The 18,874-nt window shown below is 43.5% G+C and overlaps 1 protein-coding gene across 4 annotated transcripts in view; it reads right to left on the reverse strand.

Annotated features, from left to right (window-relative positions):
* The window catches only part of CRYL1 (crystallin lambda 1), a 245,028-nt gene that overhangs the window by 16,312 nt on the left and 209,842 nt on the right, over positions 1-18,874 (reverse strand). For all 4 annotated transcript variants that reach the window (XM_089685783.1, XM_089685785.1, XM_089685781.1 and 1 more), the window contains exon 8: positions 601-707. In XM_089685783.1, coding sequence (XP_089541909.1) covers positions 601-707 — 107 coding nt within the window. The remainder of the gene's footprint in view (positions 1-600; positions 708-18,874) is intronic.

Below are 18,874 nucleotides of genomic sequence, written 5' to 3' on the forward strand. Positions count from 1 at the left end.
CAGAATTCACAGCGTTTTCTGTCCGAATTCCACACAGCATCAGAATTGCACCCTGTTCTTGCGAACCGCTGCGGGCATGTATGTTAAGTTAACAACACTTGAAATCGGTCTGCAAAACGCGGTGCGATGTGCAGAATCGGATTGCATAGGTGTGAATACTCATGCAATCTGATTTTAGTGTGGACCCAAAAAAGGGTCCACACTAAATGTTGGCTCAAATCGCACCTCATACAATTCGCATGTGATTTGCACAGGAATGCGGTGCAGTTCCTGGGCGAATCACATGCAATGTACCGCACCACATGAGTGTGAACCTAGCCTCACTGATAAATCTGTTACCTGTCAAAATAAAATGAGAAATCTTCCAAATAGGGACATAGAAAACAGTAAATTGTCAAATACAGCAATTTAAGTAAACAAAATCCAAGGCACCAGTATGCGTTTGTCGGAACTCCTGCCACACGTCTATTTTACTTGAATTGTTAGTAGAGATTTTAACTCATCCACATTCAACACTTAATAAAAAAAAAATTATATATATATAAATCAGAATTGAGCTTCAAATGATTTAGAGAATATAAATGAACAGCATCCACATACCTGGTCAATCTTTTCTGCAACATCACCAGAAAAATTTGGTACTGGTCCAAACGTTGCCAGTACTCGCTGAATGCCTTCTCCATAGCGCTCACAGTAACTCTTGAACCCTGCAGTAACAATAAAAGTGCAAAGACAAAAGGGTTAGAAACTGTTATACAAAAAAAAAACAAAACACAGGAAATGTTTTGGGGAAATAGATAAACAACATCTTTTTCTAAATTGTATTTTATGAATAGAAAAATGTGCATATGTGGTCCTCAGTAACACAGCATGGATTGTTTGCATTTTGAAGACAAATATCAATCCACCATGTGTTAGGTCTAAAGCAGCATATTAAATTGCATCCAAACCCAAAGCAATATTGATTATATTGCAGCTTACTAGACCTTAGATGTTGTAACTTCATTATATATATATTTTTTTTCTCCTTCATTTTCAGCTGGTGATCCTGCCTATGACATACTTCCTGTCCATGGGTGACAATATTTACATACTGTGGAGCAGTACATTTGTCCTTGGTTATTAAGTCGCAACCCAAAAATAATTTAATTTCTGAAACATTATAATTTATTTTACATAACTTGTGCAGTATTCTACAATGTATATGTACTTTTTAAACAGTACACAAATGGCTTCCTTCCAAAATGGATAGCGTAGTAATCACTGTGCTTGTGAAAATGAAAGTGATGTGGAGGTAAAAACCCAATAAAATTAACAGTATTAAGTGTCTCAAGTCTGGGGTGATGGTAAACAAAGCAACTCTGAGGTCGTGTTCAAATTCATTCTGTTCCTATTTTTTTGTCTTCAGCTGAACCAGAACTGAGAAGCCACTCTCAAAAACATAGGTTGTGCTGAATGGTAGGATGATTTAGATAGCATGGGTTGCTATGGAGGGATATTCAGTCAGGACACTACACCAGAACTGAGAGAGGGTCACCTTAGTAAATTTCTTATTTAGCGGTTTTCACTCCTTTCAAAATGTGATCTCCATCTCCCAGCCACAACCCAGGAAAAGTACCTAGTGGAGTCTTTCTCTGGCATCCAATGGTGCTTTTCTTCCCTCCTGCACAGCTGACTGGCTGGAAGGAAATGTAGTTATATGCCACTTCCTCCCAGGGCTGCCATGGAGAAATGAACGTGACGGCCGTGGGACCGCTTTGTGAGTGCAACATCTTAACCACTTGCACTCCTGAGGATTTACCCCCCTTAATGACAGTCCTCTTTTTGCTATTCAGCGCTGCACTAATTCAACTGATAATTGTGCAGTCATGCAATGCTGCACCCAAACGAAATTTAAGTCCTTTTTTCACACAAATAGAGCTTTCTTTTGGTGGTATTTGATCACCTTATTTTTCACGCTATAAACAAAAAAACACCAAACATTTTGCAAAAAAAAATATTTTTTACTTTCGGCTATAAAAAATATATAGTAAACTCAAAGTTATATAAACATAAATCACCAGCGCCAAAATTAAAATAAAAACAAATTAAATGCTGCTGTACATAAGTGTAAACCTACACCAAAAATTATATAATCAACACAAACAGCACAAAATAATTTGATATAGTGCTGAATAAAATCTATATAAGTAATAATAAAAAATATATTAAACATATAAAGTCCCACTCCAAAATTCTTGAAAAAAAATATATAAGTGAAAAATTTAAGAAAACTCCTTGGATATTCAGAAAGTCCTTTTTCCAAAGAAGTGTGAATCCACCAAAAATTTGTGCTCAAACCATTAAATACCGATCTCACCAGATTATGGTGACAAAAACGCCTTTTAGGTATTTATGGGATCCTAGACCCTTATAATATGCCTCCAGATCTCCACTCCACCACAGGAAAGCTTTCCTCCAATATCCAGGACCACCAGATTTCACTTCCCAGAGATACTCAATGTAATGTAGGGAAAAAATAAAATAACATAGCGTAATACTGCAACACCCGGGTAAATCAATCATCAAATACCAGGCCACTCACATTTTTAAAGATAAAAACCAGCATTTTAATTCCATAAAATGAATCCACAATTGTCACAAACTCCAGGGTAGTTTACAGAGATCCCACAGGCAGCAGCAGATGACAGCTTACAGAATCTCCAATACATAAGATGGCCCCCTGGAACGTAGCACACCGACGTGCGTTCCACTCACCGGAAGTGATGTAGGACGGCGGAACCGGAAGTGCGTCAATGCGTTTTGCACAAATAGAGCTTTCTTTCAGTGGTATTTGATCACCTGTGCACTTTTTATTTTTGCCGCTATAAACAAAAATTTGTGAAAAAAAAATTTGTTGAGAACAAACGATATTTTCTCATTTCTGTCATAAAAAAATATCCAAAAAACTCAAATTTCGTCATAAATTTAGGCCAAAATGTATTCTGCTACATGTTTTTGGTTAAAAAATCCCAATAAGTGTATATTGATTGCTTTGTGTGAAAGTTATAGCATCTACAAACTATGGTATAGATCAGTGATGGCGAACCCGTGGCACGCGTGCCACAGCCGGCACGCCGAGCCTCATCTGTGGGCACGCCAGGAGAATCCAGCGGCGCGCTGTCTTCCCGGCTGTAGTGCGCGTGACAGCCGGGTCCCAAGTGCGCATGCACAAGAAGCAGTGCTCTTTGTGAATGGTAAGGCGGTACCTGGGACACATGACAGATCCCAGAAGCCGCCGGACCAATCACAAAGCGCAGCGCTTCTCGCGCATGCGCACTGGGCATCCGGCTGTCCGACGAGCGCCCACACTACAGACGCCGGGAAGACAGCGCGCGGCTGGATCGAGGAACAGGTAAGATAAAAAAAAAACTCTGCGGAAGTAAGAGCGGGTACCTGTCAAATTCAGGTACCCGCTCCCCCTCCCTCCCCAAAGGTCAGCAGTCATCTGTACTGTCCGCAGTCTCTGGTCATCCCTGTGCTGTCCGCAGTCTCTGGTCTCCCCTGTACTGTCCGCAGTCTCTGGTCATCTCCTGTACTGTGTCCGCAGTCTCTGGTCATCCCTGTACTGTGTCCGCAGTCTCTGGTCATCCCTGTACTGTGTCCGCAGTCTCTGGTCATCCCTGTGCTGTCCGCAGTCTCTGGTCATCCCTGTGCTGTCCGCAGTCTCTGGTCATCCCTGTACTGTCCGCAGTCACTGGTCATCCCTGTACTGTGTCCGCAGTCTCTGGTCATCTCCTGTACTGTGTCCGCAGTCTCTGGTCATCCCTGTACTGTCCGCAGTCTCTGGTCATCTCCTGTACTGTGTCCGCAGTCTCTGGTCATCTCCTGTACTGTGTCCGCAGTCTCTGGTCATCCCTGTACTGTCCGCAGTCTCTGGTCATCCCTGTACTGTGTCCGCAGTCTCTGGTCATCCCTGTACTGTCCGCAGTCTCTGGTCATCCCTGTACTGTGTCCGCAGTCTCTGGTCATCTCCTGTACTGTGTCCGCAGTCTCTGGTCATCTCCTGTACTGTGTCCGCAGTCTCTGGTCATCTCCTGTACTGTGTCCGCAGTCTCTGGTCATCTCCTGTACTGTGTCCGCAGTCTCTGGTCATCTCCTGTACTGTGTCCGCAGTCTCTGGTCATCCCTGTACTGTGTCCGCAGTCTCTGGTCATCCCTGTACTGTGTCCGCAGTCTCTGGTCATCCCTGTACTGTGTCCGCAGTCTCTGGTCATCCCTGTACTGTGTCCGCAGTCTCTGGTCATCCCTGTACTGTGTCCGCAGTCTCTGGTCATCCCTGTACTGTCCGCAGTCTCTGGTCATCCCTGTACTGTCCGCAGTCTCTGGTCATCCCTGTACTGTGTCCGCAGTCTCTGGTCATCCCTGTACTGTGTCCGCAGTCTCTGGTCATCCCTGTACTGTGTCCGCAGTCTCTGGTCATCCCTGTACTGTGTCCGCAGTCTCTGGTCATCCCTGTACTGTGTCCGCAGTCTCTGGTCATCCCTGTACTGTGTCCGCAGTCTCTGGTCATCCCTGTACTGTGTCCGCAGTCTCTGGTCATCCCTGTACTGTGTCCGCAGTCTCTGGTCATCCCTGTACTGTGTCCGCAGTCTCTGGTCATCCCTGTACTGTGTCCGCAGTCTCTGGTCATCCCTGTGCTGTCCGCAGTCTCTGGTCATCCCTGTGCTGTCCGCAGTCTCTGGTCATCTCCTGTACTGTCCGCAGTCTCTGGTCATCTCCTGTACTGTGTCCGTAGTCTCTGGTCATCTCCTGTACTGTGTCCGCAGTCTCTGGTCATCTCCTGTACTGTGTCCGCAGTCTCTGGTCATCTCCTGTACTGTGTCCGCAGTCTCTGGTCATCCCTGTACTGTGTCCGCAGTCTCTGGTCATCCCTGTACTGTGTCCGCAGTCTCTGGTCATCCCTGTACTGTCCGCAGTCTCTGGTCATCCCTGTACTGTGTCCGCAGTCTCTGGTCATCCCTGTGCTGTCCGCAGTCTCTGGTCATCCCTGTGCTGTCCGCAGTCTCTGGTCATCCCTGTACTGTCCGCAGTCACTGGTCATCCCTGTACTGTGTCCGCAGTCTCTGGTCATCTCCTGTACTGTGTCCGCAGTCTCTGGTCATCCCTGTACTGTGTCCGCAGTCTCTGGTCATCTCCTGTACTGTGTCCGCAGTCTCTGGTCATCTCCTGTACTGTGTCCGCAGTCTCTGGTCATCCCTGTACTGTCCGCAGTCTCTGGTCATCCCTGTACTGTGTCCGCAGTCTCTGGTCATCCCTGTACTGTGTCCGCAGTCTCTGGTCATCCCTGTACTGTGTCCGCAGTCTCTGGTCATCCCTGTACTGTGTCCGCAGTCTCTGGTCATCCCTGTACTGTCCGCAGTCTCTGGTCATCTCCTGTACTGTGTCCGCAGTCTCTGGTCATCCCTGTACTGTGTCCGCAGTCTCTGGTCATCCCTGTACTGTGTCCGCAGTCTCTGGTCATCCCTGTACTGTCCGCAGTCTCTGGTCATCCCTGTACTGTGTCCGCAGTCTCTGGTCATCCCTGTACTGTGTCCGCAGTCTCTGGTCATCCCTGTACTGTCCGCAGTCTCTGGTCATCCCTGTACTGTCCGCAGTCTCTGGTCATCCCCTGTACTGTGTCCGCAGTCTCTGGTCATCCCTGTACTGTGTCCGCAGTCTCTGGTCATCCCTGTACTGTGTCCGCAGTCTCTGGTCATCCCTGTACTGTGTCCGCAGTCTCTGGTCATCCCTGTACTGTGTCCGCAGTCTCTGGTCATCCCTGTACTGTGTCCGCAGTCTCTGGTCATCCCTGTACTGTGTCCGCAGTCTCTGGTCATCCCTGTACTGTGTCCGCAGTCTCTGGTCATCCCTGTACTGTGTCCGCAGTCTCTGGTCATCCCTGTACTGTCCGCAGTCTCTGGTCATCCCTGTACTGTGTCCGCAGTCTCTGGTCATCCCTGTACTGTGTCCGCAGTCTCTGGTCATCCCTGTACTGTGTCCGCAGTCTCTGGTCATCCCTGTACTGTTAATTAGTTTGCACTACTGTACGAGTTGTTTTTTCTAAACCAAAAGCTCGATATTCAGGTTTCATTGCAGTGTTGGCACTTTGAAAGAAATAAGTTGGTTTTGGGTTGCAGTTTGGGCACTCGGGCTCAAAAAGGTTCGCCATCACTGGTATAGATAATGGCATTTACACAGCTTTTACTTTCTAACTGCCCATCACATTTCTAAAATACCAGGACAGTACAAACACCCCCAAATGACCCCTTTTTGGAAAGTAGACATCCAAAGCTATCTGCTGAGAGGCATGATTGAGTCCATGGAAGTTTTATTTTTTTTTCACGAGTTTTTGGAAAATGACAAAACATTTTATTTTTTTTTTACACAAAGTTATAATTTAAATGATATATTTCTCACACAAGCCATAAGTATATGTGGAATTACACCCCAAAATACATTCTGCTACTTCTACCAAGTACGGGGATACCATATGTGTGAGAGTTTTTGGGAGCCTAGCCACATACAGGAGCTTGAAATCCAATGACCACTTTGAAAGCCTGAAGGTGCGTAACTTCCTCATTTCACTTCCACACTACCCATCACAGTTTCGGAGGCCCTGAAATGCCAGGATAGCACCAAACTCCCCCAAATGACCCCTTTTTGGAAAGTAGACACCCCAAGGAATTTAAAGAGGCATAGTGAGTATTTTACAGATCTCATTTTTTTCTCACAAGGTTTTGAAATCTAAAAAAAAAAAAAAAAAAAAAAAAGGAAAAAATGTTTTTGTTTTCTGTCTTCATTTTCCAAAAACTTTTGTTTTTTTTTTTCGGGTTGGTGGCAGCAGCAGACATCGTGATTGACGTTGGATCTACTGCGGGGGACATTCTTTTATTTTTTTCTTTTAAAAAAAAGACTTGTCAAAGACTGTGTCCTGTCTTTTTTCACACTACACTTTTTGTTTTTTTGTGAATGAGTAGCGGGACCATGTACCCCATACTCATTTGCATGGGGGGGGCTTCCAGATTCCGGTAAGTCCCCTGCCCGCAGACCCCCACAACCATTGGCCAGGGTTGTGGGGAAGAGGCCCTTGTCACCATCAACATGGGGACAAGGTGCTTTGGGGGGCCCCCTGCCCCAAAGCACCCCCCCATGTTGAGGGCATGTGGCCTGGTATGGTTCACGAGGGGGGGGAGCTTGCTCCCCCCCCCCCCCCTTTCCTGACCTGCCGGGCTGCATACTCGGTTAAGGTTCTGGTATGGATTTTGGGAGAGACCCCCACGCCATTTCTTTTTAAATTGTGGCATGGGAGTTCCCCTCAAAATTCATACCAGACCCGAAGGGCTTGGTATGGATGGGAGGGGGGATCCCACGCCGTTTTTTATTTATTTATTATGGTGCCGGTTTTTAAATGTAATTACCACTTTTTTTTTTCCTTTAATATAGCTCAGAGATTCAGCTGTCACTTGCAACCAGCTAAAAGAAAGAAAGTTTCCTTTTAGTTTATTTCCCGGAGTTAAAAGAAACAATGTGTCCTTTTAGTTTCTTAAAAGAAACAAAAAGTTTCCTTTGTTGACAGCTAATTGTGTGAGCTATAGTGAAGAAAAAAAAAACCAGCAATTGCATTAAAAAATCAGCACCAACATACACTTCGTATTGCGAAAACAATTTGTAAACCGAGGCATTATTTTCATTTGTAAACCAAAAATTACGTTAACCGAGGCGTTTGTAAACAGAGGTACAGCTGTATCCCCTATAACTTCAATGGGCATTGTCATATATTCTTTTTTGAGAAATCTGGGGTCTATCAGACTCTAGATATCTCCTCTGCCCTTACATTATCTAATCTCACCAAGATCGGTGTGATCAGATGCTTTCCCAATTTACAAATGGTGCTGTTTATATCCTGTGAAACTGAAGTGATGAAATGCTCGTAGCTTCTGATTTTTTAGACTATAGAGATGATTGGCACCGTTCTGGTCTCCAATCAGCTCTATGGTCCGCTGGCGGAAACACCAGCTGCATTCTCAGGTTCCCCCGATGGCACGGGACTGCCCGAGAAGGCCGTGGAAGGCAGCTTGTAAAAGCACTCCTACAGCTAATTAGCCACTAGGATTGCATTTACATGCAAGCTGATCGTTGGTTGAAAAAAACGATACCAGGATGATGCCCGCAGCTGTAGGCATGATCCTGGTATAACCATTCAAACTCCAGTGATGTACCAGTACGTTGCTGGTCCTTGTTGGGTATATATGCTATGTTCTTTTTTTTGTATGCAGCCTGTGGACTGAATGAAAAAAAAAGAAATCTCTGCCAGAACAAGTGTGTGGTATGCCCACCATTAGAATATACCGCCCTGCATCCATCCACTTCTAATGGTGGGCACACATTAGGTTGCACGGTGCCACATGCGTCAATTCCAAAATTGTACAAATGTCTAAGTAGTGGCACGCTTGAATAAAAATTGTCCATGTATAAGTGGTACCCCATATGGAAAAAGGATGACACCAAGTCCCAAACTATCTTGCCACTACTCCCCATGTAGTCTGGGAATCCGGGGGGCTCCACGTGACTATCTTTGCCCTCCTAAATCCGAAACTTATATGTATAGCCTGTTGCCCTCTCACAGGTCTTATACATTTGGCACTCTGCTGCATATGAGAATCATCAAAATTTGATGGCAAGTGCTAACAGAGATCAGGCCTGATTCTGCGAACACTGCGGTTTTGTGTGCAATGTATCAAGTGACAGTGACCTACTGACACTGCATTTGCTGGGGAAGAAGAGGGGGGGGGGGTAAGCTCTGGGGCTGATCCCGCTAATGCTGTGTTTTTTTTTACTCTATACTAATGTGAATGCTGGTATGGTGCTGATCTGATCAAAGATATTGATCCAGTCAGACACTATACTAGCAATGGAGGTTTAATGAAGAAAAACTGACAATTTTGAGAAAAAAAAACAATATTTTGGACTTTTTGCTATTAAATATGTCCAGTAAAAAAATTTAAAAATCAAATTTTGGCATAAATTTAGGCCAAAATGTATTCTACGACATGTCTTTGCTAAAAAAAAAATTCCCAATATGTGTAAATAATTGGTTTACATGAAAGTTATAGCATTTACAAATGGAAGTATAGATACTGGAATTTTTTTTTATACTAATAATGGTGGCGATCAGCGACTTATGGCGGCGATCAACGACTTATAGCAGGACTGCAGCAGACATTCTGACACTGGGGGGGGAACTGACTTGGTGTCACTGACACCCTCAGTGACACCAATACAGTGATCAGTGCTAAAAAAAAAGCATGGACACTATACTAATGGCACTGGGCAGGAAAGGGTTAACATTTAGGGGCGATCAAAGGGTTAACTGCGTGATGGGAGTGTTTTACTAGGGGGCGGGGGTGTGTGCTTTACTGTAAGAACACGGATTGGGATGGCTGTGCTCAAACTGACAGGGAGGAGGGACCCGGTGATTGACACCCAGGGCCATGATCGGCGGCGCGGGTATGACAGGTGCGCACCCCCTACCAGGAAATGCAAAATCACGTATATATATATATATATATATATATATATATATATATATATGTGTGTGATTTTGCGCAGAGGGCCCGACCCGGAAGCAGTAAATGTACTGTGGGAGGGCCTTAAGCGGTTAATGGGACCAGCTGGCCGCAATAATATAAATACTAAAGCCAATAGTTGTGGTCCTGGCCGTCTTAACATTTAAATTAGTACCGCTGGCGGTTGTTATTAAGCTATGTTGTCAGGGCACCAGACATTTTATTGGAGCATTAGAGAGACCTTGGGGGCACTTGCCCCGTGACCCAGTCTGCTACTGGTCATGACCCACTTTTGGTTCGCAACCCATTACTTAAGAAACATGGCTCTAGAGTATATCAGAACAACAGAAGCGGGATAATACTATATAAACCTCATCTTTCCATAAAATAGAGGAGCAGGGTTCTGTAGTCCAAAGAGAGGTGTTTGATAGCATCCTATTTACGGTTGTTTGTGTCAACTGAATAGTGGCCGAAACATTAGTTTGGTAAAAGATAGAGGGGACAGTAATAAAGTCCATGCCATCCCTTCCCTCCCTTACCCGTTGTTTTCTTTTTCCTAATTTATTGTGGGGACTTCCAAAAACCATGATAACAATAAGAGTTTGCTGGAGAAATGAGAAAACCGCGACAATACAGAAAAAAAAACAAGACTCTCTGGGGGCGCGATAAAACCCCATGCTTGAGCTGCATTTTTACTGCCCTTCAACATCTCCCCCTTTAGCTGGGAAGGCAAAGACTGGGGGTGTACACATGCCGATGTTTTGTAGTCGCAGCAGGAATTATACAGTTACCCTGCAACCCATTCAAGTGAAGGGGACCATACTAAAACTGCCCCGCAACTAAGCACAATGCATGTGGTTATTGTGCAATAGTTCAGCATTTATGGGGCGTACAACAGGCAGTGATGAGGTGATACAACAACTACTTCCCATCTGTCAAATGCTCTCTGAAGAGTTTTCTAAACTCAGATTGCTCTTCAGAGAGCAAAACAAGTGTAAACAAGATGATTACTCAGATGATCAATAAGTTAAAATCTGAGATCAATGTTGCTGTGCATTAGTGTTTCTAAGTGTATTTAAACTAAAGAACACTAATTGTATACATTGCAGCTTACCAGTCCTTTAGATATGGTGACTGCATACATTTTCTTTAGCTCAGGCTGTTTTCATTTCTCCTGCTGATCCCATCAATAATACATTTTCTGTCCTAGGGAGACACTGGACTTTATCTTTGGAGAAGCAACATTGTCACCTTAGGACACCTTTAGGACAGGAAGTGTATCAGGCCTAAAGAACACCTACCCTGCTCCTCAACTATGTTGTGTAGTCCACCAAATTTTAGCATGAAAAGTTGGCCAATTTGCATTTTCTGTACAGAGCCTGGTGCAGAGCTTTGAATAATTGCTCTACCACCTTGGTTTATTTCAGGCACATGACGGTTGTAGTTGAACCTCCTGGACATTCTTTGGGCCCTAGACACGTGCTTAGTTGTCCTGTGGATTATATCACACTGACCTAGACACATTTTAAAGACACTTGTACTGTATATCAAAGAATTTGTAGCTGCTGACAAAAGGAGGAGCATTGGAGGGAGACTGTCAAATACGGGAAGAAAGCAAAGCTGGGTCACTGGAAGAGGTTGGTAGAAAATGGTGACCGCAGCTCATTATTTTCACTAAGAATCCTTGTTTAATGGGCTTATTTATATAGTGTATAACCACTGCAGCCTTATTTTTAAAAACAACAGAGTTTACCAAGTAGATTTATTTAACCTGTGTCCTACTGAGGAGATTCAGAGGGCATCCCCTACTGTGCATCTCAAGGACAAGTTTAGGAAGTTCTGACAGAAAAATAAAGCTTTAAAGTCCTGAGTAGGCCATTTGCATCAATTTCCATATAACTGAGAAGTTCTGGGAGGATTGCAGGAGACATCAGCTGTGGAATCTGTTCACAATGCTATCAGGTGAAACTATTAGATGTTATTGTACAACTGCCCTTGTTACAATAAAGAACAGATTCTTCTTTCCTTGGGCTGCAGCCTTGTGGTCTATTCATTCCTCAGGTTTCTATCTCATCAGTTTGCTGCTCTCAATGTCCCCTTTAGTTTGTCTTTAGGATTTAGTCCAATTCACCTTTTAACCAGGTCTCTAAGGATATGCTGGAGTTTCCTATTGTGCTATGTTCTGAACAGAAGGCAAAGCCAGAAAACCACGTGAGGAGGGAGAAGCTAAAAAACATCAACATCTCAGCATATTGGCATGAATTATAGTGGTCATACAGGGTCTGAACTTTTTAAGCAATGGGACAGATTGAAGCAATGATTATGCGTAAGAAAAGAACTAGTTAAGCACATGTATATTTTCCATATTACTAGAAAGCCTCCGTGTCAGTAAGCACCCACTACTCATTTTTTTTAGTGAAGCAAAGAGATTGTCACCACACACACATTGCATTCATGAGGCTGATTCTGGGTGGACTGTCATTGCGGGTCTTGGAATAAAAGTGAGCAAATGCCTTCCCTCCTGTCATTCATGGCGAGACCTGTGCCTGTTTATGGCAGGCTAATTTTTGCAAATGATAAATAGGCAGACAAAAAACATGAAACTAAAATGACCACTTGGAATTATTGGTTTGTTTGAATTTCTAATATATAATACACTGTTACTTTGTTAATAGCCCTGTCAGTGTTTTTTTTTTCAATCCAAGAGGCTATTTATCAGCAGGCAGAATATGTGTAGTGGGGGGGCTTAAAATCAGAATCAATCACTAGTTTTACCTTATTTAATACAACTGTGTGTATACTATTATTGATTTGCATGAGCATTGCCACCCTTATGGCCCTGACATCCCAACAATCCACACTAGAGTTAGCGAGTGAGGGACGCCTTGCTCATCTGGCCAGCTAGGGAGTACCGTGTGGAAAAGGCAAGTATTTTCTCTACACATTTTGCTTTGGGGTTTTACATCTGTGTGGAGTTGAGCGCATCTGACATATAGTCAGATATACAGTCGCATACAGCCTTTCATGTTTAAGGGGCAGTTGTATGTAGCACATGTGGCAGGTGGTGGGAAAATACACACAAATTTTGCATTATACATCCACAGGCACCCAAGTGCATGTGTCCTTGAACAGACCATTATAAACAGCCTGAAGCTAGCAGTATTTGTAAAGCCTTGTACACACAGGCCGGAAATTGACCGGTTCAGCAGGAACTAGCCAACTTTCAGTCCGTGCGCACAGCTGTTTATTCTACAGAACCTAGTCTCATGACCATTTTCTAGCAAATAGGCATGCTGGAAAAACAGCATCCGACCAGCATGCAGAGTACCCAAGAGGGCAGTTAAAGGGTCCACATGGGGAGCACTTCTTAAGCATAAATTTTCACAAGGGATTTGGACTGTGTCTGAATTCTGCACCAATTTATTGAGCAGTTTAAACTTTTTTATGTTTACATATTGTTTATTTGGATGTTGCAGTAATTTATATACTAAGCACTTTGAGTTTTAGATATTACATTTGGTCACAATATGGTTTATATCAGGTGTTCACATTTATGAATATGTAACACCACTATATTTTACAGCAACACTTATATTAGTCTACATTTTGCTCTTAATGCAGGTTACAGCAAGCACTTGAACACCATCCTGTATATACCCCTTCATCACCAGGCCATTTTCCAGATTCAGTGTTGTGACTGACTCACTTGGTCATACCACACTGAACCCAATTAAATTTTAAATCATTTTGGAATGATTTAAATCGTTTTGGAAAGATACTGCAGAGGTTTCTTTTGGTGGTATTTAATAATCACAGGGTTTTTATTTTATTATAAAAATTCCAGGATGGTACAAACACACCCAAATGACCCACTTTTAGGAATTAGACACTCCAATGTAAAAAGGGTTAAAGAAAAACTATCCCACAAAGCTCAGATCGCATCCATTAACAGGCTCACTGGCCAACAATATGTGTTTTTAGAACCACTGTTTATAAATCTGGTCCATAACTGCACATCCACTTCCCAACCATTTTTCTTTCAATACAGTGGGTCAGAGATAATTAAAATTAAATAAGTCAATTAACAGCTCTGCCTAGAATCTGATCAGCTATTTTAGTGTAGCACTACCCCCTTAAGGGTTGCTTAGTGATGTTTTGGTTCCCTGACAATTTGAACCTGTAAAATGGACTCACACACAAGTTAGGATAAACCAATATGAAGTTTATATTGGAATTAAAGGTGACTTCGTAAAAAAGAACAAAATTACACTGATATACAAAGCAAATATAATCACTCTTGGCAGTTGTGAGCAAAAGTAACAACATTCACAGTAAAGTAACAATAATAGCAGGACTGCTTTCAGAAATAATACACTGCCTACAATTTGAGGGGACTGCTGAATCACGAGTGAGCAGAAACAACTATCAAGTAACAGGTAAGCTCAATGTGGGTCCTCAGAACTAGATGACAAGGATTAGATGTGAAGGAAAGAGAAGTCTCATTTGAAATTGAGCACTGTCCCTTTAAGAACACTACAGTGTCTTCCGTATGCCCGTTAGGGCCCAGTTAGTATGAAGTTGAGTTGGGTTGAGGTGTATAATATAGTTCCTTGAGATGGTAACACAAAGATAGAAGGAATAAAGGAGGTTTAACACCTTTCCTCTTAATGGTAGAGAATTAGGGCCCTTTAAAGCACTCAACATGGGCAGATTTCAAGTGATAAATAGCAACAATTGGCATGAATGTCTATCAGCAAAGACAGCTCCCTTTGTACATCAAAGGCAAAAGTTAACAGTAATGGGAATCCTGCTTTGCTGAAAAATGGAAACGTTATTTCAGTTGGCACTGCTGTATCCTGGCCTTCAACTGTATGTCCTGCAGTCAGCTTGTACAGCAAACTGCAATGTAGATGTATCTGGACAATGGTAGCTGTGAGAACTAAGCTTCAAACTGAGGCAATCATATGTAATGTTCACAGCTACGTGTAGGTAGATAGCTGAGGTGGCAAATTGTCAGTTTTCACGTGACCCTTTCCGTTCTTCCTCTTTCTCCAACCCTTGCTCTGCAGCCTACTTCAGCACTTCAGTCATCAGCATACTTCCTTCTCCTTCAGTCTCTCCCCGCACTCTCCTGGCTAATCTCCCGGGCTTTGATATCTATATGCATCAGCCCTCACACTACCTCTCTTGGGAAAAGTAGTCCCTGACTGGCCTACTCACCAGTGGAGTCCTGCTATACAACATACAAGTTCCAGAGGGCTGTTCTGTCCATGTGAGTGACCCTGAATGGTAATCCATCACCATCTAATGTCCATTTTAATGTATTGCAAGTAATAACATTTCAACGGGTTACATTAGCAGAGATGATTTAACCCAAGTCTTGACATTTAGGGCCCTATTCAAAGTAGAAAGTGGATACTGACATCTGCTTTTCAATGGACAAGAGTCTGGGGGAGGGGGTTTTGAGAGTTCTCCATCACCGCTGGCTGAAAACAAAAATACAGTATATGGCGAGCTGAAGATGAATTTCCCTCTAAGGCAGGCCATACCTTATATAATTTGATTGTATGATCTATTATAAATCGCGTAGTACAAGGGATGCCTGATTTGATCATTTAAAGCGGAGCTCCACCCAAAAGGGGAAGTTACGCTTTAATGCCTTGTCCCCCGATTTGGGGAGCGGGTACCCGAATTTGACATGTACCCGATCCCACTTCCGCTGGGATCGCCTAGGCGATCAGAGGCAGAAGTTGTCCTCCCCTCTCCCTCCCCGTAGCTTTCTGGGACTTGTGACAGGTCCCATAAGACTACGGAACCATTCAAAAAGCACAGCGCTTCTCGTGCATGTGCAGTGGGCACCCGGCTGTGAAGCCGCAAGCTTTCACAGCCAGGTGCCCACACTGAAGATGCCGGCGCCAGGGAGAGAAGACGGCCGATGAAACCAGCGGTGGTGAGGACACCGCTGGACCGAGGGACAGGTGGTAAGTGTCTGTATTTTAAAAGTCAGCAGCTACACCTTTTGTAGCTGCTGACTTTTATTTTTTTTTCTTCAGGTGGATCTCCGCTTACTAGATTGTTTTGGTTTCTCCTCATATTATAAAATTTTACCTTCACCTCATCTTCTGGCGACAACTGTAAACGTTTGGATTTCAAATAATTTTCTGTCTTGATGACAATGATCACTAGTTCTAATTAGAGGGCAATCGGATCTTTACCTACTCTATCCAAAACAAAACAAACGAAATAAAATAGGTTTGGCTATACATTCACTTTAAGGTGTCTGTGCCCTTTCCCTTTATTTCAAGTTCACTAAAAACAGTTTACAATGAACAAAACTGAACCCCAGAAAAATGGTATGGAGACATAGATGTATTAGAGCCTTATTCAATAAAGAATACAAAAATGTATCTTTGACGGCCACCGAGCCACTACAACCAGTCACAGTTCATTTACTAATTTAGACCAGTACAAAATGGAATCTGATTGGTTGCCAGGAGCACTATATTTCTTTTATATTGGAGACTCATCATCCAAGTGAAAAAAAATACCCAAAAGCATAATATATTTGCTACAGACCATATTTTATGAACTGTGAATTCTGTATGCACATCCTGCTTGTCAGAACAACTTTTGAAGCTTTAGGAGAGATATTCACTCTTATACATGCTACCGCAACATGTTTTACTCATACATTATAAAAAAGGCACACTCCCACTTCTAAAAAAAATATACAAGCATATAAAATACTAAGATAAGTTATGGTGTGATTAAATATTATGCATTTTTACAGAGGGTGGAGGCAAGCAAGGCTAATGCTGATTTTTGAAGATTATGACTTAGTAATGTACTTGAATAAAAGTACTTTAATTATTCTACTACAGGAGTAAGCAGTAAAGAATGTATTGTAGTATAACTAAAAAAGCAGACCCCACCCAAATGGTTTGGGGAAGGTGGTATTTGGGGAATCAGAACTGTAAACCTGGATCATTTCTTAGCCTCTGGTGTTTCTAAGAATGTTAAAATGTGCTACTCCTACATCCCATTAAGTGGGCTATGTCAGTGTATTTCTATGTTGATAACTTTTGGCACACTGGGCAGAAAAGAAATACATCTTTTGACAAACACAAACAGTACTTGAAAAAAACCCCACTAAAAATGCAGATGCAAGAACCTTGTCATTGAATATAATAGTATATAAAACAGAGAAAACAATCTGTGCAGTTAATAATAAAGGCAGTCCTCAGCAGGGGCAGACTGAAAACTCATGGGGCCCCCGGGCAATAGGGGATCATGGGGCCCCTGTGTCCTTGCCCAAACTCAAAAAAGCCTATGAAAAAGGTACCAGGGGATTCTCATGGGGCCCCCTACTGCCCCCGGGCCCTCGGACAGTGCCCGAGTTTCCAAATGGTCAGTCCGCCCCTGGTCCTCGGGTATGTGGGAGGAGCGGCAGGTGGGGGCAGTGACAAGCAGCAATCTCCTGCATGGCTTTCAATGAAGCAGCTGAAAACCACAGGAGGGAGAGGAGGAGATCGCGGTTTGTCACCGCTGCACAGATAATACCTGATCGTTCTGTTTCTGTGTGCTCTTCAGTGCCAAGCCCCTCCCCCTATCCACTGCACCAATAGGAGACTGGGCACTAAGGAGCAAACAGCGGGGGGGCAGGAAAGAAATGGAACGATCAGGTATGATCTGTGCAGCAATGACAAACAGCGATCTCCTGTATGGCTTTCAGTGAAGCAGCTGGAAGCAGATTCTCCTCCTCTCCCTCCTGCAGCTTTCAGCTGCTTCATTGAAGGAGGGAGGAGAAGGAGGGAGAGGTTTGATCTGCTCTGCCTCCCCCTGTGCCTGCCCACACTCCAGTCAGTGCAGCTTCAGAGGAGTCGTGGGTGGGAAACTGAACACAGAGCAGCTGACAGCTCTGATGCTTCTGAATGAGCATGTGAGTCCGACCTACCTTCCTTCCACCAGCACCTTCCTTTCTTCCAACCCCCCCCCCTTCTTTCCTTCCACCCACCCTTGCTTCCTTTCACCCACCCTCCCTTCCACCCCACCTTCATTCCATGCACCCCTTCCTTCCTTCCATCCACCCCTCTCTTCCTTCCACCCACCCTTCCCTCCAATCCTTCCATCCACCCACCTTCCCTTATTTCCTTCCACCCACCCTTCCATCTTTCCTTCCACCCCTTCCTTCCTTCCATCCACCCTTCCCTTCAATCCCTCCTTTCACCCCTCCCTTCCTTCCACCCCTCGCTTCCTTCCAGCCTCCCTTTCCTTCCTTTGTTCCTTCCTTCCACCCACCCCTCCCTTCCTCCTTTCTACTCCTCCCACCCCTCCCTCTTTTCCTTCCACCCTTCCCTCCCTCCCTTCTTTTCTCCCTTTCTTCCACCTCTTCCTTTCTCCCTTCTTTCCTTCCACACCTCCCTTCCTTCCATTTCTTCCATCCTTCATTCTGCATAAAACATTTAACAGTGCCATTTCATGAGATAATTTACGAGGGTGTGTTCAGGGGCGGGCAGGTTAGGGGTTGGGTGGGACAACTGGTGATGAGTAACTCTCAAGTCCTGGCTAGTAGCTCAGGACTTGAAATTTTGAGCCCTGATAAAGGTCCATAAACTCATGAAAAAAACAAAAACAAATGAAAAATAAAATAAAACTAAAAATCAAAAGTTATTGCTGCTAACACATCAATTAGTGTTTTTCACCACACTTCAACATAGTATATAATGTCCTCCACAATGCAGCGCAATTCCATCAAATAGTGTCAAAGTCCTTAACTAAAACAAATATAATAGCCCTTCAATATTCAATAAAGCTGTATTTCCTTCACCACTGTGGAGAATAAATGGATATTGAAGGACTATTACAATTTTTTAAATTAAGGACTCTCACATTATTTGATAAGATTGTGGAGGATGTTATATATAATGTTAAGGTGTGGTGAAAAGCACTAACTGATGTGTTTGCAGCAATCTCTTTTGATTTTTTAGCTTATTTTATTTTTCATGTGTTTATTTTATTTTTTATGAGTTTATGGACCTTTATTATTAACTGTGCAGATTGTTTTCACTGTTTTACTGAATATAATAGCACAGATCTCATCAACCATTATATTTTCCACTAATTGTACCAAAAATTGTGAATCAGACCTTACTTACAAAGAGTATAGACCACATGGTGCTCACATGACATGGGGGAAAATGGATGTTAGGAATTAAAGCAGAACTATACTCACCTTAAGTCTAGTGATGTGGTGTCCTGGAGCTCCCTGCCATCTGCATTCATCTTTA

The sequence above is a fragment of the Staurois parvus genome, unplaced genomic scaffold (genome assembly GCF_062004578.1).
Source record: "Staurois parvus isolate SC_StPar_1 unplaced genomic scaffold, SC_StPar_1.0 ptg000387l, whole genome shotgun sequence".
In the NCBI taxonomy this organism is placed as follows: domain Eukaryota; kingdom Metazoa; phylum Chordata; class Amphibia; order Anura; family Ranidae; genus Staurois; species Staurois parvus.